This window comes from Dama dama, chromosome 1 (genome assembly GCF_033118175.1).
Source record: "Dama dama isolate Ldn47 chromosome 1, ASM3311817v1, whole genome shotgun sequence".
In the NCBI taxonomy this organism is placed as follows: domain Eukaryota; kingdom Metazoa; phylum Chordata; class Mammalia; order Artiodactyla; family Cervidae; genus Dama; species Dama dama.
In genome coordinates, this window is record NC_083681.1 from 36,258,318 (window position 1) to 36,285,456 (window position 27,139).

The 27,139-nt window shown below is 36.1% G+C and overlaps 1 protein-coding gene across 1 annotated transcript; it reads right to left on the minus strand.

Annotated features, from left to right (window-relative positions):
• Positions 1-513: 513 nt before the first annotated feature.
• Positions 514-23,741, minus strand: C1H11orf58 (chromosome 1 C11orf58 homolog). Its single transcript, XM_061146779.1, has 5 exons — positions 23,521-23,741; positions 18,328-18,411; positions 4,934-4,994; positions 3,287-3,396; positions 514-2,569 (listed from the first exon to the last, which is right to left on the minus strand). Exons 1-5 carry the CDS (start codon positions 23,581-23,583, stop codon positions 2,342-2,344), a joined length of 546 nt encoding a protein of 181 aa, XP_061002762.1. The 5' UTR covers positions 23,584-23,741; the 3' UTR covers positions 514-2,341.
• Between the last annotated feature and the right edge of the window lie 3,398 nt (positions 23,742-27,139).

The following is a 27,139-nucleotide window of genomic DNA, read 5'->3' on the forward strand; positions in this document are numbered from 1 at the left end:
AAGATGTGTTTACTGTGGAGACAAAGCAATGGAATCACAGCCCTGCAGTGTTCATTGATGCCAACCAGGCAGCTGAAATTTACTACCTCAAAATTTACTCAAAAAATATGACCCACCTTTCTGCTCTCAAACCATTGTTTAATCAGAACAACAATCACGTCAGGCTTTTTTCTATACCTTGAATTCTTCCAGGTTTAAAAAAATTACAGATATGAGAAGACTTTTACCTATTAATACACACAGGAATCTGTGTTCCTGAAAACCTTTACAATAGAAAGATCACTGGAACATCAGTATAATCAACACCTGGGAGAAGTATATTTCAGGTAAGAAAGTATCAATAGTAGGAAAAAGTTGCCATTCAACTTTCACCTCAATAGCATATTTCATTGCACAAAAGCAAATTGTATTTTCCCTCGTGGTGCTTTAGTAGGGATATCAAAATGGCATAGTATCTATCTTCCTTTAATCCCCTTACCCCACAATTTAATAAAGAAAAACAAAAACCCAATGTTCATGCTTAAAAGACAGCCATGATATTTAATGTGGTGCTGGGCCACTGGGCCATATGGTCCAACAGATCTAAATTTATTCTGACCCTGAATTTTGTTAATGTCCAATAATAAATGAACTGGAATAAGAATTTCTCTACTTGAAGATGAAGAAAAAAGGTCCTCCAGTGTAGTTATTTTAGAACAAGGCTCTTCTATTTATATAAGAACCGAGGCTTATTAATAACCCAGCATATTTAAATAAATTGATGAAAAGTACTTTTTAAAATATAACACTGTTAAACATAAATCAGTTTTCACTTCTTAAATTAGTTGTAATAAGCAACCCTACAGGCTAGATATTTGAAAATCAACGGCCAAACTGAAATCTGAACAAACCCAAACTTGTTTAAACCAAATGCTATTTGTTAAATGTTGTACATTCTGTTTACTACCCACTGACTCAGTATTTTACTATATAGGGTAACACCTATTATAAAACAATGTGAGAAATAAGAAAAAAAAATGTTGGAGGTGTGAAATACAAAAAAAAACTTCAGGATGGACTGCATAATCCAGAAATCACCTGTTCTAGTTGCTATACTCCTTGAACATATTCTATGTTTCAAAATGACACAGGAACTTAAAAAAAAAAAAAATCCAACACATTAAACACATACTTAAGCATCTAGACATATAACGGTTCAGCAAACAAACAAGTTTAACTCAAGCCTTTGAACACATCACTTAGAAACATTAAGACTGTGAACCCAATAACTCAAACATCATTGACTAGCCCATAATGCAGTTTGTGTTAGCCTGCTGTACAAATTAACCACATAATAGTAGTCAGATACTAATCTTACTCCAACAGAAGTAGTGATAAAATCAAAGCAATACTCCTTTTTGTAAGATAATCGGGATAACAGCACTGGGGTAAAATGAGGAGGATTTGTTTCAGATTCTTGTTCAATAAGTCTGTTCCTCATTTTTAGATAATGAGGATAAAGGTGTTACAACCAAATATGGGAAACTGTTTTCTATTTAAGCACTAGGAAGGAAATTAACTTTGGTCACATATTACCTTAAAAAAAAAAGTTCCATTTTACATATTCCTAAATAGACAGGACCAAATGATCAGAGAAAAAATTTCTTCTGTAAAAATTGGCCAATTTTATATTAAAAAAAATCTAACATACAATATCATTCAAATTATATAAAGCCTGCTTGGGATCATAACATTCCAAATATATGACAACTGCAACCCCAACCTAATAGGTTTGAAAAGTATTTGCTCTCATGTTGCTTTGGTCCGAAAGACTAGAGCTGAATCAGTAAGAGTAAACTAAGTTCCTAATCTTTTGCCAGCATTAATTTAGACTGTTATTGGCAGCAGAAATATCCATGATGAATAGTTCTACTATGAGAAAGTATAATAAAAGAATATTTCCCATGAACACATCACAGTACCAGATAAAACTTTTATAAGAGAAAACATGAAGAAACAAAAAAAGATAAACAGCTACCACACAAAAAATACTGTTTCCCCCATAACTATATCTGAAGGGGTAAAAAGGTGATATTAGAGATTTTTGATGATGCTAACATGAAAAGAAGTTGAGTATTGTATTTATTTCTTATTTTATACAACTCTTACTCTTTACAAAAATGGTTATAGTCATGCCCATAAAAGTGTAACCCATGGCATCTGAAAGCAAACACTCTTTGTAATTATTTAAAAGGGCCTTTTTAAAAATTATAATACAAAGGTCTGTGCTCTATAAGCAGTCCTCCACTGTGCATTATAACAATAAGGCTTACTTTTAATACAAAGACTAAGTGTTTGGGAGTTATGAGCCACTGGATTTAACAAACATCATCTTATAGTTGCTTTTTGCATCTTTTTTGTTTTTGGAATCCTCCACTTCATCAGGGTGCTCAGTAGCTTGGAGCTCTTCAGTAGATTCTTCTTTCTCTGACTCTGAATCACTTTCAGAGTCATCTGGACTTTCAGGATCAGGTGAATCATCATCATCGTCATCTCCAGCCACATCACCTTCTCCATCATGATCATCTACCTAAAAACATCAACCAACAGCCTATTAAAATAATCCAGTACAAAAACTGGAAAAGACCCTCATTTTTGTCTCACTCCCTAGCCGTTATATTAACAGTTTAAGAACAAAGGCTGCCTAGGGAAGAGCTGAGGGCTCAGGCATCTCTAGCTATTTTATAAACTGGTACTTGAGCAGGATTTTTGTTTAAGGGCTCTGAAGACCACCACCTTTCCTTCCCTCCCTAGTTTGAAATTAACATTGTCTTCCTGATGGAAACAGTACTTTTTTTTAAGAATAAGGCAAGTTAACCACTGATTCACGGGAATGCTGAAAACAGTTACCAATGTTTTGCATATTACATTATTTCGGAGTAATGAACCAGTAGTTATGTGGAACGACGTGACATAGGAAACAACTGAGAAAATTCTCCTAATGAGTATTTACATGAACTATTTCATCTAACTTGTGAGTACATTGTTCATGCCTACTTAAAATGTGCCCTAATGATTCTCTAAGCAGAATGTACATTAAGCTAGTATCAAAAAACATATTTCAAAAACTCTCAATATCTCTTCTCATTATCTACAAAGACCTAGTTTGGCATATAAAAATATTTTAAGTAACTATATAAAGAGAGGTTTCTACATAGGATTCTTGGTTGCTAGAGTAATTTAACAGAAATAAGTGATATCAAATTGGAATTATCTTTCCACTTAATGAAAATATGTTAATTACTACCTCACTGAAGCCAAGTCCACAATGTCGTCGATATCTTCCTGATAATTTACTGTCCATACTTTGTTGATATTGAGACTCCAGTTCTTCATTAATTTTCTTGTCTTCTTCCCCTGTATGTCCAGTGTACTTTGATTATGTTTCAGTCAAATTAATAAAAATATTTGATTACACAAAAAACCCATAATACAGATGCTATTATATTTAGGGCTGATTTCTCTGAGTAATTTTACAGTGAATTTTGTGAATGGGTTTATATACCATACATAGTTACCTAACAGACAAAATAACTTACTTCTTTAGTAACTACTTGAACTAGAAGCTGTTTTATTAAAGATGAAAAATTTTTCCATGTGATAATTCAAACCAGATAAGGAATTCTCAGAATTGCCTGAAGTTTAGATACTGTAAATATTAATTACTAAGGATTTTGGGTGTCATGTTTTAGTTAATATGGTCTAATAATGGTTCTTCTGAAAGTGAAAGTTTCCTCCTAGACATAGAAAAACACCTCCAACAAACAACAGCTTCTGTCTTTGAACACAAATAATGAAAAGGCACCTAATTCTGTTCAGAAAATGGCTAAATAAAATGACCTTGGAATTGGCTCTCCTTATGCCTTTCTTTGCATATCAATTTACTGAACCAATATATCATGTGACATTTGACAAATACATATACTTTAAACATATACTCTGTTGTAAGTTATGAAGCAGAATATTAAACAACCATCTATAAACTTACCACCCAAGGACTAAAATATTACCAATACCATTGGAGCTTTTTGTATGTGGCATTTTAATTTGTAAATACAAGAAAATAACTTCATATTTTAAAAGAATAAGTGCAACAGTTAAATACATTTCCATTCTGCTAAAGTTCAGACTCTTTAGCCTTTTGTAGCAATGCAGATTAATTTGAAGTAACTGTTCAACACCAGAAAAATAAAATGCCTATTAATTTCTAAAATATGCTACATAATCTAGGTCAGTATAAAGTTAATTTAAATGACATAAGTAAAGCTTTTCTTAAATGTATATGGGTATTGTGCCCTGTTGTTAATAATGTCCAAGATCAGGGTCAATATTAAATGGGAGAAAAATTTTCAGCACACCAAATTCAAATCCAAATTCTAATTCATTTTCAGTTTTTAATTTAACCCCCCCCCAAAATTAAAAGAAAAATTCATTTCTTCAGGTCTTCCAAGGAGTTGATGCTCTTCAAAGATCTCAGAGCAAAACTTAGTGAATAAACTAAAAACCAGTATAATATGCCAACTATAACACTGTATAGTAAACAGTACACAAAATATATGTAAACTCTAGAAACTACAATTGGCAAGATGAGGCATAAAACCTCACTACAATTAAAATACTACATGTTGTAAATTTAGTAAAAATGAAAACAGAAACAAGTCAGGTTCTTGGTTAGAATATCATATTAATGTAAACTCTTTCAAATCCTTCATCAGAGTATATACTGTTACATGATACATGTAACATGTTTACATATACAACATTTATTTCTAACATGTTAATCATCAGAACTAATCAACAATTATACACAGAAGTTAGAATATCCCAAAATATATGCAAGTATTTCACATTCCAAATTTAGCACCTCCACTTTAATTATATTTTACCTTCTTACCTGTGCGGAAGTGAGATGTGGATTTGTGATCTCCTATAACAAGACGACCAGTATGTTCCTTCTGTGAGAAGAAGGAAATGTATTAGAATTTGAAACCACAGATTTAACATAATTATTGCCTATGTGCCTGATGCTGAACTTACATTCTTGCATGGATAGGGATGGGGAGGGGAAACAAAATCAATAAGTAAATTATAGTTATGTCTGAAGGCAGTGTCATTACAATAAACTAAGCAGAGGATGGGGACAGAAAGTATGTAGATTTTAAACAAGATAGACAGATAACTAGAAAATTGGATCAAGTTAAACATTTTCTTTTCTAAAATGCCAATTAAGAGTTGTTTATGTCTCAGGCATATATCATGGAGAAAAAGCAAATCAGATTATTTAGCTAAATAAAGATAATGAACAAAATGACAGAAATCTAAAATATAAAAAATAAGAATCATTACTACTTAGCAACAGACCACAAACAGCTAGCTCGTTACTTCTGACTACAAAAACCACTCTCTTTCAAACTATGAAAAAGCACAATTTAAAACAATCTAGTCCTATACAACATAAAGATAAATCTAACTCAAAGTTACCAACTCATTAGCTTACATAATTAGTCTCAATTTATCAGTTCCAATCCATTCTTTATGGTTCATACTTAGTTTTGAAACCAAACAGGAGCCTGTGGGGCTCCCGGGCACAGAAACCTTTCTGTGTCCCTCATTTCTTGCTTGTAGGAAAGAAACTCCAGCCTCCCTGACCTTCCTTGAGTTCCAAAGGGCAGATTCAAATAGAGGCTAAAAGGAGAAGGGAGGGGATGCAGAGTGAAGAGCAGTCAAGAAACAGTGTAGCCTTTGTGCAGGGTCTCAGTTCCATCTCAAGAAACACAAACAACAGAATCTGAGTTATTTACATAACTAAACCCCACAAACAAGATGTTAGCATTCCTCATTCCAGATTAAAGGAACCAGAGCAGCTCTCCAAGAGACCACCTGAGGCCAGATTAAAGGAATCACAGAAACTCATATCACCGGAGGCCAGATTAAACAAGTGTAGGTCCTGTACACATCCTGAACACCAATCACAACCACTGCAACAAGGTGATGACAGCAAGCATACACTGAGGAAAGACGCAGCAATCATCCATACTAAAAACAGCCTTCACACCAAAAATATTAGACTCATGGGCTATACAGGGATATTTCCACATAAAAACAACCCTTTAAGACCATAGCAAAAAACTGCAGGGGGCCAGGGTTTGATTCCTGGTCAGGGAACTAGAATCCCACAAGCTGTGCAGCACAGTCAAAAAAGGCCCGAAAGAGTTACTTACAAGGAAAACCTCATAAATCTATCAGCTGACTTCTCTACAGAGATGCTGCAGGACAGAGGGAGTGGCAACATAAATTCAAAGTCCTAAAAATCCCACAACCTAGGATACTCTACACAGCAAGATTATCATTTAGAAGGAGAAAGAATTTTTCAGACAAGCAAAAACTAAAAAAAAATTTGTGAAAGCAACGATAATTAACATGAATAGCAAAAGGCTTATTTAACAGGAAGACGTAAAAGAAGACAGACATCAAAATCATAAAATATGGGGGAGGGAAGTTAGAAAATGTAGACTCTTATTGGAATGTGCTTGAACCTATGACTACCAGTCCAAAGCAATGAGATATAACAATGGGTTAAAACCATTTGAAAAATGAGAAAGACTAACAACACTCATCTTTATATCCTTAACTCTGTCCTAGGCAACAAGTTGAGGCTGCTTCAAACTGGCAGTGTTCACAGTATTTTCTTTAAAACTCATGCCAAGGGTACAATCAATGTAACCTAGTACATTTCTTTCCTCATATGGGATTTGGTGTGTAACCTGGCAGAAAGCATTTTCACATTTCTTAAGTATGAAAATGTTTAAACCCATAAATATTAAGGTACTTGTTCAAATTGTTTGTTTAGTTTTTTCACTAATAAATCTGATATATGTAATTTTTGCTATAAGAAATTTTATTTAAAAAACACCTTGAAAAACAGGCTAACTACAAAACAAAAACATACAACAAATTCACAAAAAAAAAAAAAAAAAACAAGAGAACTCAAACGTAACACAAACAAAAACTATCAAAACACAACAGGACAAACAAAAAGAAAGGAACAAAGAGAAATACATTCTCAACTGGAAAAGAAGGTTTGAAATGGCAACAAATATCTACCAACAACTAGCTTAAATACAAATGTACTAAATGATACAATCAAAAGAATGCAGACTGGACTAAATGAAGAGGCTACCTACCATAATGCTGCCTACAAGAGACTCTCTTTAGGGTGAAGGACACACAGATTTGAAATTGAGAGGATGGAAAAGATATTTCATGGAAATAGAAATGACAAGAAAGTGGAGGTAGCAATACCCATAGAAGAAAAAATAGACTTTAAGACAAAGTCCATAAAGACAAAGGATACTATAAAATAATAACAGGATCAATACAAGAAGAGGCTATTACAGTTGTTAACATATACACACCCAATAAAGGAGCACATAAATGAATAAAAACAAAATACTAACAGACATAGGGAAGAATTGATGGAAATACAATAGGAGACTTTAATATAAGTGGACAGATCTTACACAGAATCAATGCAGCAACAGATCCTAAATAACACAACAGAACCGTTAAGACTCAATTGATACTTATAGGCCATAACATCCAAAAAATCAGAATACACATTCTTTCCAAGTGAACATGGAACATTCTCTGGGGTAGGCCACATACTAGGAAACAGAACAAGGCTTAACTAATTTAAGAAGATAAAAATTATTTCAAGGGTCTTTTCTGACCACAATGGCATGAAACTAGAAATCAATGACAGAAAGAGAAACAAGAAAAAAACAATTATATGGGGACTAAGCAAGATGGTATTAAAAAAACCAAGGTGTCAATGATGAGATCAAAGAGAAAATTTTAAAATATCTTAAGGCAAATGAAAATGAAAACATGGCCAGACCAAATCTGTGGGATGCAGCAAAAGCAGTCCTAAGTAAGAAGTTAACAGCAATATAGGCCTTCCTTAAAAAGATAAATCTCAAATAAACAAGTTAACCTACCACCTAAAATATTTAGAAAAACAAAACCCGAAGTCAGAAGAAGAGGGTAAAGAATAAAAGATGAAAAGGAAACAGGGCTTCCCCAGTCCCTCAGATGGTAAAGAATCTGACTGCAATGAAATAAGACTCAGGTTCAATCCCTGGACTGGGAAGGTCCCCTGGAGAAGGGAATGGCTACCCACTCCAGTTTTCTTGTCTAGAGAATTCCATGGACAGAGGAGCCTGGTGGGCTACAGTCCATGGGTTTGCAAAGAGACAGACATGACTGAGACTAACAATTTCACTTTTTCACTTTCAAAGAGAAAATAGAGGCTTTTTAAAAATGGGGGGAGGGGCGGGGAATCAACCAAGAGCTGGGTTTTTTTGAAAGGGTAAACAGAATCAACAAACCTCTGGCCAGGCTCACCAAGAAGAAAAGAGAGGACCCAAATAAAATAAGAAATGAAACAGGAGAAGTAACAACTAATATTGCAGAAATACCAAAAAACCTTAAGAGAATACTATCAACAATTATATACCAACAAACTGGACAACCTAGAAAAAATGGACAAGTTTCTAGAAACATACAACACACCAAAACTGAATCAAGGAGAAACACAAAAATTTTAACAGACTGGACACTGGAAGTGAAATAGAATTGGTAACTTAAAAAACTCACAACAAACAAAAATCCAGGAACTGATGGCTTCTGACGAATTCTAATAAACATCAAAGAACTTATTCCACTCCTTCTCAAACTCTTCCAAAAGATTAAAGAGGAGGGAAATTTCCCAAAGTCATTCCGTGAAGCCACCATCACCCTGATACCAAAACCAGACAAAGGTAACACACAAACAGAAAATTACCGGCCAATATCACTGATAAACATAGACGCAAAAACCCTCAACAAAATACTAGCAAACTGAATACAATAATACACTAAAAAGATCATGCAACATGATCAAACAGGATTTATCCCAACAATGCATGGATTTTTCAATATCTGCAAATCAATCAGTGTGATATGCCACATTAATTGAAGAATAAAAAACTACACGATCCTCTTGTGAATGAAAGATATGGCCTGCCATATCAATAAATAAAGGATATTTTGGCTATCAAGTCAGCAGCCACCCCCATTTGTGCACCCTGAGGGGATTTGGGATGGAGAAAAGCAGGATACTGGCCCTAGGTATCTAAGGTGCATATCAGAGGAATGATTTTAGTGAGTCCAAACTCTCATATTTTCCCATTAAATCTTCCCCAAAAAGCATTAAATTCATTAACTTGACATGTCTGGTTTTCCTTAGTTTCTTTAATGAACAGTAATCTTTTGATGTTTCGACTATCTATAGTTTTTGTTGCAAAAATGTCTATATATCCCTTACCTCTTTGGAGGAGTAATTCAGAGCAATATGAGAGGCTGACTTAAGTCCACAGAAAATTTGCCAAATAAAACATAATTCTCAACTTTTAGGTTATGTATTTTTCCCAGTGGACAGTTTTGGTGACCAGGAAGGGACACAGAGAAGATGCCTCTCTTTCGTCTGAACGCTGTGAGGAACTGAGGCCTTGACCACAGAGGCCTTGTGCCCATCGTCTCCTTAGGGAGTGCAGACGAATTTGGATGAGTCTCTTTGGGTGAGTCTCTCCCGGTTCCTAATGATGATGAATTATATTTGGTGGTGTCTAACAGGTGCCTCAGAGAAGGCAATGGCACCCCACTCCAGTACTTTTGCCTGGAAAATCTCATGGACGGAGGAGCCTGGTAGGCTGCAGTCCATGGGGTCGCTAAGAGTCAGACACGACTGAGTGACTTCACTTTTCACTTTCATGCATTGGAGAAGGAAATGGCAACCCACTCCAGTGTTCTTGCCTGGAGAATCCCAGGGACGGGGGAGCCTGGTGGGCTGCCGTCTATGGGGTCTCACAGAGTCGGACACGACTGAAGCGACTTAGCAGCAGCAGCAGCAGCAGCAGCAACAGCAACAGGTGCCTGGCTCCCCAATTGAAAGAGAGTGGCTCCCCCTAGTTGAAAGGTACTAAGGGAGCCCAGATGAAAGACCCTGAGAGAAAGTGCCCTCTACCTGAAAGACACTGGGGGAACTCAAAGGAAAGACACTGGGATTTCCTCAACTGAAAACATACTGAGCAGTCCTGGCTGAATGGTTGGGTTAAGAGGCTGACCTGATTGATGTTGTCCTCAAATTGGCTACCTTAATAAGAATCTGTTGGGATAAAAGTGCAGTAGTAAATCTGAGAGAAATTCAACTTTAAAATAGGAAACAGACTCACTCAGAGAAATGAGGGGTGTCAGAAAGCCAGCCTCTGACTAATACTCCAGCTAGATTCATGTACATATAGAACTCACACCTGCAAGTAAATAAAGGAGTCTTGTCCTGAAAACAACTAAATGGAACTCGTTTATTGTATATGCACTTAAGTTAGAAAAAGTCAGCTTGAAAAAAAAAAAAAAAACAACAGAATTCTGACGTTAAAAAACAAAAGCCCTTCTAGGGGGATTTGCATTTATTTTTTCTTCTCTGTCTTTGAGATATAAATGTTTTACCTGATCTTCAGGCCTTTTCTTTTTGTGTTTTGAGCACTTGGTCCCTGTCATCCAAAAGGTACACAAATGGTGTACATTTAGCAGCCAGTCAAATAGACTGAGATTCTGAGCAGTCTTTTGTCTGAATTTACTAACTCACAGGGGGCTTTTTGCATTCTTAGCCTTCACTGCATCACTCGTTGAGTGAAGGCCTTTACTTTCTTAGCCGTATTACTGAGAATAAACTTTCTGGGTCTGTTTAGGTGGCATCAGTCACACTCTCTTGTGGAGAACCCTCTTGTGTTATTGGTTTAAGTTACGATTAAGATACATCTCACAACAACCAGATGATCAATCCTTTAAATTGGAGAAACTTTAAATATCTAAAATTTTAGAGAGCTTTTATTATAAACAGGATTCCCTGGTGGCTCAGTGGTAAAGAATCCACCTGCCAATGCAGGAGATGAAGCTTTCATCCCTGGGTTGGAAAGATCCCCTGAAGAAGGAAATGCCAATCCACTCCCTATTCTTGCCTGGGAAATCTTGTGGACTAAGGATCTCGGTGGGCTACAGTCCATGTGGTTGCAAAAGAGCCAGACATGACTCAAGTGACTAAACAACATTATAAATACATGTTTTCTTGATACCTATGGGAAAAAAAACGAAAAGGTAGGGAAAAAAACAGTACATAATGGTTAACTCTAAGAACACCCTTAGTTTAATAAACACAAAAAACTAGTTTGGGGAATCTTATTTTGGTTTCTGCTTCCCCTTAATGGATCTTACAGATGCTGATAAAAGCATTAGAATAATTACTATTAATTAGGTTGATTAACAGAAAAATAAGAAAAAAATCAAAGTGAAAGTCTAGAGACTATTTCCCAACAAGGTAAAAATTTTAAAGGGATTTATCCCAAACGGATAAAGAAATGTTTAGATAAATGATTATTTTAAAATGGGATAAATATGTCAAAGGGATTAAAACAAAAGATTCTCAAACAACATTACCTAAGTTTCAATGTGTCAAAGAGATCCTCGCCCCAAAGTACTGGTCCCCAACAATAAAAGACCTTAAGCAGGTCTGTTCTATTTACTTCTGTTTAATATATATATATATATATGTATTTAAAGGGTGGAAGAAAATTGCACTGAGATCCTGATCAACAATTACTTGGGGAAATGAGCCAATTTATCAGCTTCGAAGATTGAGAAAAGGGCCTGAGTCACTTGTCTCAACCCCTCACTGAGGACTCCAGAGACTTTTATACAAAATAGATAAAATGGTTGGAGGATAAAAGAAAGGAAAGCTTCTAGGACTCCCTGTAAGACCAAGACTTCCTGACGGAATCCTAATAAAAACTAGAGTCAAAGGTGTTAAAGTTGACAGAATTGAGGTGAAAGTTTATGAAAATTGGTATTTATGTTCACCAGTATACAGAATGCTACATAAAAGACAGTTCATAATTGCTTACTTCGTAGTATTCACTAGAAAAAGCTTTCAAGAGTTAAGAATCCTAATTTAATACAAAATTAAAGCTACTACAAATAATTAAAAAAAAAACAGTCCAGTATGCTGGAAAAGATGTGTGTTAAGAACAAAAGAAGTTCTGAGGATTAGATTTGCATTTTGATAAGAGAAAAGAAAGTAACTCTTTCCTAGAAGTGGTTAGTTGTAGATGAGAAGAGAGACAAAATAATATAGATATAGAGAGTGATGGAAGGTTTGTGGAAAAGGAACTCTGAGTAAAGAATTTTGTACATGGTCAGGGCTGACTAAAATTAGACTGAATTACATAAATGGATTTTTCTAATAAAAGTAAGCTGGTACATGACTGAACTTGTTTCTTCTCTCTGTTGAAAGAATAAAGTTTTCTTAGAAAACTGCTTTTGACAACAGATTATGTGAGTTTCTTTGCCTTTAGGTGATCTATATTTGCTTTGAAATCTTTTGTCACTGTGTTTAAGTACTGTTTCAGAATGACCTATGATCCTATTTGACCAAGTGTTGACAGTATGGACAGACTTGCCAAACATCAAATTCTAAAGTTCTCCTGAGCTCCAACTAACTCTGGGATGCTTCAAAGGGACCAAGACACCTCAGCGAGCAATGTCAAACTAATTAGGCTTATCAGGTATGTTAAATTACTTGAGAAGCATTGTCATGTAATTAGAGATGAACCTTATGTTATATTTTATGGATGCCATTAATAGATATTCCAAAATTTACATGAAATTACTAAAAATCTGAGATGCCCTGGTATGATGTTATCATTATTATTCTACTTATTATCTTAAAATGTTTTATGTTCAAAGACATACCCAAGTTCACTGTCAACTGCATTGTAGTCAGTTCTTTAACCATGCCATTTTAAGTCCTGTCATTTATGAACAGTCATTGTTTTCCTCTAATGCTTTTATAAAATGAAGATCTTCAAGAAAATTTATAAAAAGAACTTTAAAAAAAAATGTAAGTTTCTGATAACTTTTAGATCATACCACTGAAGTAAGTAAGAAATGACAAAACTCTCATGTAAAACCTGATGACTTCATCCAGATCAACAGGCATTACATGGGACTGAATGAAATAATAAACATATAACTATGACTTTTGGGGGGAACATACTAGCTTTTCGTCTTTATTTTCCAGAAAAACTTTTCCTCTATTATTCCATGATCTACAAGTTGATCAAATATTCCTTTATAAACAAAAATAAAACATTAATTGTTTATACTCTGTCTTTCTCTGCTGTGAAAGTGAAGTCGCTCAGTCATGTCCGACTCTGCGACCCCATGGACTGTAGCCTACCAGGATCCTCAGTCCATGGGATTTTCCAGGCAAGAATACTGGAGTGGGTTGCCATTTCCTTCTCCAGGGGATCTTCCCGACCCAGGGATTGAACCCGGGTCTCCCACGTTGTAGACAGATGCTTTACCGTCTGAGCTACCAGGGAAGCCCTTCTCTGCCGTACTATGACCTTATTAATGTTACCAACTATATTAATTATCCTGTCTAGTTTATAAGATCATCTATTGCATTACCTAATGTGTAACCAGGTCTCCAAAAAAATTAATGATGGCAAAGTTATTAATGTTACCAACTATATTAATTATCTTGTCTAGTTTATAAGATTGTTTCTTGCATTACCCAATGTGTAACCACATCTCCAAAAAATTAATGATGGCAAAGGTCTTAAGACAGTTAATCTCACACTCACACACATGACTCCCTAGCACTGTTGGACAAAATTGGTCACAAAGTGCCTCTCAAATGTCAGTTGAATTTATCATCAAGAGGAAAGAAGAACTATGAATGAAAAATGTAGCCATGTCAGTAAACAAAGGACGCTGTAGCCATCAAGCTAGCAGCCTCTGCATTCACTGCATTCACCACTTTGCTCCCCGTAGAGATTCAGAATGTAGAAAAGCAGGATACGGGCCCTAAACAGTTAAGATGCCTTTCAAAAGAATGATTTCAATGAGTCCAGACTTGTACCTCCCCACATGAAGTGTTAAATTCACTAACTTAAATATCGGATTTTCCCTAGTTAACAGTAATATTTTGATGTCCCAACTAATCTGGTTTTTGCTGCAAAACTGGCTCCTCCCTTAGCTCTTTGGAGCAGTTGCTCAGAGCAATCTGAGAGGCTGCCTTCTGGGCTTAAGTACTCAGAAAATCCCCTGAATAAAATAATTCTCAACTGTTACGTTGTGCATTTTTTTCAACTGACAATCTCAGTAGATGAGGAAAAAACTTTTGCTAAAACTCAACATATATTTATTATAAAAATTCTTCAGAAAAGTGGGCACAGAGGGAATCTACCTCAACATAATAAAGGCCATATATGACAAACCTATAGCTAACATAACACTAAAAGGTGAAAACTTGAAATCATTCCCCCTAAGATCAGGAACAAGACAAGGATACCCACTTTTGCCACTTTTATTCAGCATAGTACTGGGAATCCTAGCCAGAGCAATCATACAATAAAAAGAAATAAAAGGAATCCAAATTAGAAAGGAAGAAGTAAGCCTGTCACTGTTTGCAGATGACATGATACCATACATAGGAAATCCTAAAGACACCAGCAGAAAACTACTAGAGTTCATCAATAAATTGGGTAAAGTTGCAGACTACAAAATTAATATATAGAAATTGGCTGCATTTCTATACATTAACAATGAACAAAGAGAAATGAAAGAAACAATTCCACTTACCATCACATCAAAAAGAATAAGACACCAAGGAATAAACCTACCTAAACAAGCAAAAGAACTGTATTGAGAAGCCTAAAAGATGCTAACAGAAGAAATTGAAGACAACAGAAACAGTGGAAAATATTCTTGAATTGGAATAGTTTATATTGTTAGTGACCATACTTCCCAAAGCCATCTACCAATTCAATGCAATCCCTATCAAATCACCAATGGCATTTTTCAAAAGAACTATAACAAATAATTTTAAAATTTCTGTGGCCCCAAAGAGCCAAAACAATTTTGAGGAAGAACAGTCAGAGGAATCGCACCCTTATTTCAGACTATTCTACAAAGTTACAGTAATCAAAACTGTATGAAACTGGCACAAAAACATACATAGATCAATGGAATAGGATCAAAAGCCCAGAAATAATCCCATATACTTATAAGTCAATTAATCTATGATAAAAGAGGCAAGAATATACAACAGAGAAACAGTCTCTTCAATAAGTGGTGCTTGGAAAACTGGACAGCTACATGCATATGAATGAAATTAGAACATTCTCTAACACTGTATTCAAATATAAACTTGAACAGGATTAAAGATACAAGTAAATTACAGCACTATTTATTTCACCTGTCTCTTAGGGTAATAGAAATAAAACAAACAAGTGGGACCTAAAAAATCTTGAACTTAAAAGCTTTTGCACAGCAAAAGGAAAGGAAAGGAAAGGAAAAAGCAAAGCAAAAGCAAAGGAAACCATAAGAAAAATGAAAAAAACAATCTATGGAATGGGAGAAAATGTTTGCAAATGATGAGACCACCAAGACATTAATTTCCAAAATGTACAATAGTTCCTATAGGTCAATAGTTCCTATAGGTCAGTATCAAAAGAAAATCCTGACCCAATCAAAATACAGGCAGAAGATCTAAACAGACATTTCTCCAAGAAGACTACAGATGGCCAAAAGGCACATGAAACAATGCTCAACATCACTAATTATTAGAGAAACTCCAATCAAAACTACAAGGGGGTATCACCTCACACTGGTCACAAAGGTCATCATCAAAAGATCTACAGACAATAAATGCTGCACGGGATGAAGAGAAAAAGGATCCCTCCTGTGGTGCCGGTAGGAATGTAAATGGACAACAGTATGGAAGTTCCTTAAAAAACTAGAAATAGTTACCATATGATTCATAAATCCCATTCCTGGGCATATATACAAAGAAAACTACCTCAAAAAGATATAAACACCCCAATGTTCATAGCAGCAGCATTTACAATAACCAAGTCATGGAAGCAACCTAAATGTCCATCATTTAGGTGAATGGATAAAGATGTGGTGTGTATACATACATACATATAGGAATTATATATGTATGTACAATAGAATACTACTCAGCAATAAAAGAATGAATAATGCCATTTGCAGCAACATGGACAGATCTAGATATTATCATAGTAAATGAAGTCAGACAAAAACAAATATATCACATGTGAAATCTAAAAAAATATACAATGAACTTATTTACAAAACAGAAACCAGACTTACAGACATAGAAAACAAAATTACGGTTACCAAAGGGCAAGACGGGTGAGAGGGATAAATTTGGAATTTTAGACACAAACTCTTACATATAAAATAGACAAACAATAAGGTCCTACTATATATGTATATAGCACAGGGAACTATATTCAGGATCTTGTAATAAACTATAATGAAAAAGAATCTGAAAAGCAGATATGCATAACTAAATCTCTCTACTGTATATTTGAAACCAATACAAAACTGTAAATTATACTTCAATTAAAAAAAAAGAATACCAACTGAAAAAAATATTGTTCACTAAAATTAGTGGCTCAGTGGTGAAGAGTTTGCCTGCCCTTTCAAGAGACTTGGGTTCAATCTCTAGGTCAGGAAGATCCCCTGGAGAAGGGAATGGTGACCCACTCCAGTATTTTTGCCTGGAAAATCCCATGGACAGAGCAGCCTGGTGGGCTACAGTCCATGGGGTTGCGAAAGAGTCAGACACAACTTAGCAACTCGACAATAACAGCAAAACTGTTCATTAAAATTTGACTCTGCAAAGCAATCTTTTTTTTCCCCCACTTATTTTAATTAGTTGGAGGCTATCTGCAAAGCAATCTTAACCAATCAAGTGTGAAGATATACAGTAGATAACAAATCATCCTATTGTGAAATCATGCCACATTCTCCATACCCAAAGATGATACTCCTGAAAAGCTTCAAGCATTAATGTTTATTACCCTACACATTATTAGCACAAAAGCAAATCAATAATTAAGTAGATTGCTGCTTTAGATTGCAGGAAATATGTAACAAGATTTGAATATATGCAATGGCATCAAGTTACTCTAAGACGATAGCACCGTGACTAAAGTATCAGTTATAATCTTTGCTATCAAAGAATTTAATGTATCTTACACCCATTTATCAGTAGCCAAATTTTTTCTTTTTTTTTTTAAATTGTTCAATCTGTCCTCCACCTTACTCCCCCTCCTCCTCTTTTACTGAGATATAACTGACCACTGGTGGTTAAATTTCATACATTTTATGTTAGGCTGTTCTTTCAAGGTACTTAAAGAAATTTAAGTCTACTAGATTGAGTATACTCCCTAAACTATTACTTGATATATCCTTAGAAAATTTCTTTACATGAACCAAGAAAAACTTCAGACTACTTTCTATGACAAATCACAAATTATTGGAAATCTGGACTAATGTAGATACAAATGCTTCCTTCGTACAGGTCCTAACATCTTACATGATCTTTCCCTATGCCCAACTTCACTGTTCTAGTCTGGCTAACTCTTAATCCTCTCAGATTCAGATCAATTCTATTTCTGGGAAGCTTTCCTGTGCTGCTAAGCAAGAGTTAGCTTCCCCTGTCTGCTGATTTCGCAGCATGTGCCTAGCTCTTCCATAGTAATTATAATTCTAGATTGTCATTATCTGGTATCCTCCAGCACATGATGACTGCAAACAAACATGTGTTACTGATCTGTGTGATCCCATCCTGCTCCTCCAGGACCTAGGACAGTGCTTGGCATGTATTAGACAGTCAACAGTCATTGGTAAAATGCATGAAAGCATCCTCATATGAATAAGAAAAACAAAGGCAAAGGACAGAATTCAAGTTTTTGATAAAGGCTATTCCTTTGGCCACTACTTAAAGAGCTGGACAAGCTATAAAATACGAAAGATTATTCTTTGTAAGATCTACCAAATGGTCTGCCCAGAAGTATCAAATTATTAGGATAACAGACAGCAAATCACAACTTTTGCCTTTTCTTTCTTCCACAGGAGTCTACTCAAATTTTTTTTCTCTATATATTCTCTAAACACTATCACCCAGTGGCACAGAGAAACCTAGAAGCAGCTCAATTAGGTCAGTTATAGTTACAAAAAACTAAAGTAATCAGGCAGACCTTAAAATGTAAAGTAAAATGGAATCCGAGTGTATTCATTCTTTCTCACTTAACATACACAAAAAGGGCATTATTTTCACAGAAAAGATAAAAATGTATTCTGTCTGATGCTTACCTTTCCTGCTCCCATAAGTCTCAAAAACTTTTGCTTTCTTTCTTCATTACCTAAGTCTGCTGCCTCCCAATTGCTAGATCCAAGCTGGAAAAGAAATAGACCAATTAATCTTTTCTGTATAATAATAAATATTAAGAAAACTTAGAAAAGAGTCCACTAGTAAATCCCAAGTTTTCTCCTCCCTCCTACTCCCATCAGTTTTCACTACAAACTAGACTCATTCTTGATTAAGAAGTTAACCATATGCATTATATTTGATTTAAAAAATATTTATTTTCTGTTACCATAAGGCAAACTCCTTTAGTTCTTTTGAAGCCAGAGATCTGGGTTTCAAAAGTTTACACCTGTAAGAATTACCTAGAGGACTGGTTAAAACACAAACTGCTGGACTGTACCTCAGGAATTTCAGATTTAGTACATCTGGGGTGGAGCTCAAGGATTTATTTCACTTCCAACAAATTCTTAAGAGACGCTGATGATGTTGACCACACTTTGAAAGCTACTTAGAGCCGTACAGGGCCCAAGGGTACCTAATACTTTGAACCTAGAAGACTGCCACAGCTGTTAACTGAAGTTAAAAACTGGCTATAGTAATATTCTAAAGAACAGTATAACTTCAGGGTCAACTGGACCCATTTTTAGTTTCTTTTTTGAACAGCTTCTGTTACTTCTAAGGACTAGTATGTTAGGACTTTTATTCTTTAAGGTCTTCCAAAGAAGAAAGAGAATATTTACTATTTTTTTAAAAAAAGAACAGAACAAAACCCATCCTATCTTGTAATTATCAAATGGGTCTATTGAACCTTTTTATAAATCTAATAAATATTATGGAATCCTAGCAATATTTTTCCCTACATCTTGAAACAAATGTAAGAATCATTTCATTATAATTCATTAATCATTCCCAATTATGCTAAAAATGACTAAAATAATAAGAAAAGTTATCCCACTGTGTTGTCCAAAAAATTGCATCATCTTTCAAGAAGACATCCCCTCTCTGTTGTATGCTTTAACTTTCTTTGGACACAGTTGAAAATTTTACATTTCTACTCATAATGGCAACTGAGTTAAAAAAAACCTAGAAACTGACAGGAGGTATTTCATAACTATTACATGGATTAGAAGATGAATCAGAGAAGGCAATGGCAACCCACTCCAGTACTCTTGCCTGGAAAATCCCATGGATGGAGGAGCCTGGTAGGCTGCAGTCCATGGGATAGCTAAGAGTCAGACAAGCCTGAGTGACTTCACTTTTCACTTTCATGCAATGGAGAAGGAAATGGCAACTCACTCCAGTGTTCTTGCCTGGAGAATCCCAGGGACCCGGAGGGGGGTGGGGGGGCAGGGCCTGGTTGGCTGCCGTCTGTGGGGTCGCAGAGAGTCAGACACGACTGAAGCGACTTAGCAGCAGCAGATGAATGCAAAATGACGAATAGGGTACACACTCTAACGATAATGGCAAACTTAACTGCAAAAATCTCAAACTATGAGTTTGGGGATGATGAAATACTAGATTTCCCCAACCCAGAAGTCAATGAGAGAGAGAACTTTTCTCCAACCTGGAAGTCAATGTGAGACGAAGAAAAAAGACCAAAAAAGAAATCTGATACTTTCATCTAGAAAGCCATTCAACAGGCTTCATCTTGCAATACTGCAACAATAGCCTGGACCATCCCATTTTTTCTAGAGATATGTAACAATTTCCTCTTTTATGATATTTGTACACCAAAACTTATTTGATATAGTTTGTGAGTGGACAAATATTAAGGGCTGGTGATTAGAAGGAATACAGAAATGAAAGCATTCACTGAGTTGATCATTTCAGTTGAGTTTATAATCTAAAAATGAAAATGCTGTATAATTATAGAGAAAAGAAGCCAACCCCCTTTCTACACAAAACTGTGAGAAATGAAAGCGTTTCAAAAAAATTCTTCAGGTATCATATTTTGATGACGCAAATGCAAGAATTAAGATAAAGCTAAGATCTATTAAAATAGATCTGAAATCTGAAATTATGTTTCAGTTTCACACATGACAACTGAAAAACAGTTAGCTATATTCAGAGAATGCTAAATATTTTGGGTATGCATGTGTATATACATATATGGTGAAAAAAACCAAGAAAATTTGGTTTGTTATGGTTAAGTTCTAGAATTTAAGTTATTAGAATTTCTAATAAAATTAGTTTTACAATCTTTTTCTTCTGAAAATTATTCATAAAAGACAATTAGAATAATGCATATGTAAAACAATGATAGTCATCCTTTCTGGGCATAGGAGAGTTGAAATATCTGTCTCATATTGGACACCCACTTATGGTTCTTCTCAATTCCTTTTGGTGGCATGCTCTTCTGATTCCAGACATCTAAGTCCCCAATCTTTACTTCTTCCCACCTGACATCTCATATTTTTTCATAGACGAGTTAGTTCTTAACTATTTCTGGCTCAGTATAGTTAAGAAAAAGAAACCCAAAACAAAAAACAAAGTATTAGTGAAGCTTAAGTTCTGATTCTCACTAAACACTTGTTCCTTGGACCTGATATTTAACTTTTAAGTTTTAATTCTCCATCTGCCCAAGGAGTCTTTTTTGAAAGGCTGTCTTAAGAATACAAACACCTAAGAACTGCATACTGTTTCACAACTTACAAATCACTTTTCATTCACATTCTCTCAAGAGTCCATTTAATAAATAAGGACACTGAGGCAAAGAGGCTAACTGACTTGCTTCCATCCTCTGCTCTTTCCACATCATACTCTGTACATGATCAAATGAGACAGGATATATACAAGTAGTTTATGAACTACAGTTATAAAATATGTAGAATTAATTTAAAATAATTGTCTAAAAAAGCAAAACTTCCCCAAATTTCCTATTAAAAGAGCAAATATCTTCAATGCCTTACATAAATAACCCTATCATCTACAATTTATAATTCTAATTTAAAAAAAAAATCCTGAAGTCCTTCCAGTTCTTTTTTCCAGGTCTTCCCATACAGTGGAAAGTACCTTGCTCAAGTGCTGCACTCTGAAAAGCACATGGGTGCCCATACATTCTTAGAGATTCTCCACCCGTTACTAAAGTCAACCTCCCTATTCATCCTTTCATTTCTCCACTCCAATCAAACCAATGAAACCATTTTTAAGTTGGTTTCATCCTTAATACACTTATTATACAACGGCAGTCAATTTACCTCCTCTTCAGTACACACTGTAGTAACTCTTAGCATTTATTTCTACAATTGTCAGCATTTTCCAACAGTTGGATTCCATGATTTGTTACCCCCAATAAACATGAGGTGAGTGGGCAAAGAAAACTGATAATCTTTTAGGTCAGAGGCACATTAGAAACTGTTGACCACTTACATTTAATTTTCTAAATTTAGACATACATTTTAAAAATTTAAATATGTATTATTCTTAAAATATTAAAAACACAAGCACTTAAAGATAACTCCCAATCACCAACAAAAATAAAAATGTTAAAGAAACTGACTCAAAAATTACTGTCAAGGGACAAGTTACTACTGTATTGCACTAAAATACGGAATTCAGTTCAGTCCCTCAGTCGTGTCCGACTCTTTGTGACCCCATTAACCGCAACATTTATAGATAATGTGTTAAGGTCCTTGGACCTAATTCTGAACTGCAACTGTAACCATCTCTATCAAAAGGAATGCTCATAGGATTGGAAAAGGTCTTAAAGGTCATGTAGTTCACCCTGATCTCATCGAAAACTGTAGAGATTTAATTATTTAATCACTTTAACTTTGTTAAATTTTCTGTGAGTTTTCTGTGAAAATAAAAGATTATTTCGTTGATTCTAGCAAAACAGGTGCCTGACATTCTAGCAATCAAGTCACAGTTAAATACCAGGAGGAAAACAGCGTAATAGTTTTTAAAACAGCACCCAGGTTACTCAAAAAGCCTAGATAAATTCCTGATAAGTACTGGCTTACTATATTAACAAGAAAATATCTCAAAGCCAGTTGTAGGAACAGCGGGCACGAATAAATCTCACTATATAACTATTCATCCTCAAATCTTTACTGATTACTTATCTTTCTGCAGAGCTAAAATCAATTTCCGTAAAGAGCCTTACTATTCTGGACCTAACTCCACCATTTACCTGATGAAGGATGGGTCTTAACGTCATCTCATTGACTACAACTGATGCACCAACAGAGTTCAATGAGTCTTTTATGCTTCGCAAAGTAAAATATTACCAAAGGCACTGAACCGCACTTTAGAAAACAAAGAACTCTACACATTCAGAAATTGACATCGCTTTAAATAACCGAAAGTAAACTAGTTATCCTCCCTTCATCATCCTTATCGATAACCTCTCCACCATCCCCCGCTCCCCAATTTTCCCGTCTACGTTTCCATGGCATTCATCCATTGTATGAAGGACCTAGTTTTAGGTTTACTGGTTACTGCAGTGTCCGTGACACCGCGCTAGGCGCTAGTACAAATACACAAAAGGCCCAGGATAAACACCATAGTTATTCATCTTTTAATTCTCAACATCTGGCACCGCGGTAAATATTTAATGGTTTATTTCAAGGAATGAATGGCCTGCTATTTAAACTGACAACTGTGGGGGGAGGGAGAAGAGAAGTACTTGACATCAAAACGGGATTCTACATCTCAACGTCTCAGGCCTCAGCACTGTGCGCCAGTTCTCTCGGTACAGTTTTTCCGTTCAGCACTTTCTTGGTTTACTCTTAACAGTACAGTTAATTTTAACTGTTACCATTACGTTGCAAAAATAATCCCGGCCAGAAAATCTGTCCAAATTTGCACGAACATCTCGACTTTATCACAGGAGGATTTTAAGCCTAAAACCAGCAGGATCTTGCCATCTCCTAGTAAAAACATCCATAAAGAAGCTTCAACAGCCCCCAAATGGGTGAACACGTACACTTCACTAAACTCTTTCACTTCTCGACCATTCAGAATTTCCTTCCTCGATTCCCCTTCCTATGCAGGTCTCTGGCTCTTAGCGGGTAGAACTCTACAAACAGTTCAACCCTAATTAAGAAAAGAGTACATTTCCCATTCTTCTGGGTCCTCCCCGCGGCTCTCCCTCTTCAGGTCACCTCAAGCGCTTCCTCCGTCTTCATCCACCCTTCCCCGCCTATCCCAATCTTTGGTAGGCCTCAACCCTCCACCACTCCGCCATTGTTATTTACATCGTCGTCTGGGGAGGCTGAACGCTTCACCCCGTGCGGATGGGACTCCCTGGCAGCACTCATCGTTGCGGACACCACAACGGGAAAGGTCGAACCCACTCGCCCGTTCTCCTCAGCCGCGACGCCAGCAGCCTGCAGTCTGCCACCGGCCCAAGCAGCAGCGCCACTCCACAAGGCAGAGTCCCTCCGGGCCTTGTCCTCCACAGTCGTCACTGCCGCGGGCGCTCGCTACCTCGGCGCACTCTGGGAGTTGTAGTTTCCTGTTTCACAACATACCGCCTGAACAAAGGAGATGGATGGGTGACTAAAACTACAACTCTCAGGAAGCCCAGCGGCGCCGCCAGCACTGTGTGGCGGGAGTGCCCTCCGAGGCTCCGCCTTCCTCGGCTAGTGGAGGTAGCTTTCCCGCGGATGGGTATGGCGGTGAGCGGCGTAATGAAGATTCGTTGCTACAGAAAGAGACTTAGCCTGGGGTTTTGCATTTCACTGTGGGACGCTGCCCTTTTTACAAATCCATTCGTTACAGTTAAGCACCTGGGTTTAAATGTAATGTTTCAGGCTCATAGAACCTCACGAGTAGCCTCACCCCCAAACAAAAACCTTTCCGGAAAAAAATATGGCTCCTACCATTTCCCCTGTGGTGTTCGCTATGGCTCGTAGTGAATTTCTAAACCGGCGGGGCTGCTTTTAGAAAATTCCGGACAAACATTTTCCCGCTTTCTCATTCTCACTGGAATGAGTTTAGTATTGGTGTTAAATGCCAGTTAATTGGCCAGTATTGAAACTAGGCTCCACCTGAGGAAAATCTAAGCTTTTAACTCCTGCTTTATGTGAAGCAGGAGTGACCCTCTCCAACCTCGCTTCTGGTATGTAGGTTTTGTACTTTGAGGGCCTTCAGAAAGTGAAGTCCATCTCTGCAAGAGAGCCCTGTAGCTTTTCCTTTTAAGAAATAATTTACTTTAGAAGGAAATTGAGGTGAAATTCACATCATGTAAAATCAACCATTTTATAGTGTTTAGTTGCCTGCCTGTGTGCTAAGTCGCTTCAGTCATGTCCAACTCTTTGTAGTGGACTGTAGCCCTCCAGCCTCCTCTGTCCGTGGAATTCTCCAGGCAAGAATACTGGAGTGGGTTGCCATGTCCTTCTCCAGGAGATCTTCCTGACCCAGGGATCAAACCCGCGTCTCCTGCATTGCAGGCGGATTCTTTACCGTAGAGCCAATGGGGAAGCCTAAAGTGTATAATTAAGTGTCATGTAATGTATAAACAATGCTGTGCAGCCATCACCTCTACCTAGTGCTAAGACATTTTCATCACCCCAAAATGATTAAGCATCTCAGTACCCCTTAAGCAGCCCTTCTCGCTTCTTCCTTCTACTCACCAACTGCTAGTTTAGTAAGAAAGAAAGCACTAAATGTAAAGTATTAATTGGATATTGGAGTTTAATTCATGGAGTAGCAAGGTATCTCAATTTTTAACTAGGCCAGAACCTGGCTGAACCTGAACAACTTTTTCCTTACTTCTGAAGCTATCTTACCTTGTTCAGAATTTTAATTTTGTTTGAAAACCAAAGTCAGTAAGTACGGTCTGTACAGATAATACAGACTGAAAGTGCAATTTGGTATTGAGCACAGCCTATGAAGCTGCTCAGCTATTAGCTTCTGAACTCAACAATTACTCTAATTTGACTGCCTGTGTGGTCCTATTACTTTCCTAAATTTCTGATGACCACTGAACCTTTTATAGAACTATTGACTAGTAGAAGACAGTTCTTTAATTTATGCAGGCTTGTATTCGAATTTTACTCCTTTATTTTGGAAGCAAAAGAGTAACAATTCTTGTTAGGAAATATTGTAAAAAATCTAACTGTGACATCCTATTTTATAACAAAGCAAGGGCATCTTTATCAATTAGTTCTGTGGTAAAAATAAACCTTAAATCAAAGAGAAGAGTAAACTCAGGAGGAGGAAAGGTATTTTGGGGAAGTGGTTGCTTGAAATTATTTATAACATTTTGTCTGACTCTATGATTCTATAAAATGTTTATAAGTTTAACTACAATGAAATACAATTAAATTAGAGAATTTTCTAGGATGGGCTATTGTTCACACTCAAAGGTTTTAACAGACATGTAGTATATATAATTTAAAACCGTTAGTTTTGTTATAAGTAAATAGGATGGCTGAGTTGGTAATTTACATTGCTAAAAGAATTCTGAAGTAAAAAAAGAACTATCAGTAAGGTTGGTGAAAGTCCAGAAAAGATTAATGATCTAGTGACATGTCTTTTATTTTGGCCCCAGAATTGTTGGTACATGGATGGCTAAATCTTCAAGTTACCATAAAACAAGATTAAAAGCCAACAAACAACATAGGAGATAGTAGAGACTGGATCATTTTATCATATTCTACTCAGTTTCATCTACAGAAGGCCATAGGTAAGGATGAAATTATGCAGTGTAATAAATGCATATGTGGTAGAAAAACTTAGTAATACTCTTCTTCCTCGTTTTTAAAAACAAGAAGAAGATGCTCTGAAATACCTTCTTGAAGACTGGGACTGTTCTATATTGTTTTTGTTTCTGTATCTTCTAGCACAATGCCTACCACAGGATAGTTAGTAAGTTTTTTTGAATTAATATAGGAAATTTGAAATTATACAATGCAACAGAGTGACATCTCATATAAGGCCCAGAAACTCTGCAATGTCCTTCTTTCTTGGGTAGTAAAGACAAGGAGAGGAGATCCTGTTACTAAAAGGATTTTGAAATAATTGTCCTAATTATAAAGACCATGCTTTCCTCATTTTTATATACTCAATGCTTAACATGTAGTAGGCATTCAAAAATGTTTGTTGAGTGCATACATTGATATCCCTCAACAAAGAGGAGTCACAACTGAGCATAGTTAACAATGTAAATAAAAATATAAGAGATCTGCTGTTTTACCTGAGATAAAAAAAAAAAAATTTCTGGAGCCATTATTTTAACTATTATATGGATATTATTGAATATCCATTATGCACTGTATACTTTGCTAGGTACTGATCTCAAAGCTTCACAACCATTTGCAAGAAGTTTTATTTTATAGATAAGAAAAGTTAAATACCTGCTCATAATCATACATCCAATGAGTGAGTGACTAAGCTGCGATTGAGTTCTTAAGTCTGTCTAACTCCAAAACCCATGCACTTTCCACTGTGCCAGTATAATTCAACAATTTATATAGAGTGCTTAGTATGTGTCAGGCAGTGTACTAAATTTCTGGAAAACCAGAATAAATAATGAGTAATCACTTACCTAGAAGAGTTTACAGCTTGGTGAGGGGAGAATGATTAAGTAGCAACAGTAAGTTACAGATAAAATACTCTGGAAGCAGTTCATTTTAGCTGAGGGAAATGGGGGCAAATTCTTTCCCCAGAGTTTTTGAGCTAGGCCTTGGAAAACAATGGAGCAGGGTGGAGCATGTATTTGGGAATAGTTGGTGTTCTATGTGAATGAAACCTGATAAGCATGAAAGTATCATATTCTGAGAGAAAACCGGTAAGCTGATCAAAGACAACCTGATCAAAGTCTTAATTTAGGTCTGTTCAGGTTCCCATCATCTGTTTAATAGATACATT

Bases quoted from the DNA above. Each gene is read 5' to 3' on its own strand.
- C1H11orf58 (XM_061146779.1), bottom strand. From the start codon at position 23,583: ATGAGTGCTGCCAGGGAGTCCCATCCGCACGGGGTGAAGCGTTCAGCC. The intron at 4,995-18,327 runs GTAAGCATCAGA...TTCTTCTCACAG, and splicing joins GACTTATGGGAGCAGGAAAG to AAGGAACATACTGGTCGTCT. The intron at 2,570-3,286 runs GTAGTAATTAAC...TGATGTTTTTAG, and splicing joins GTGGACTTGGCTTCAGTGAG to GTAGATGATCATGATGGAGA.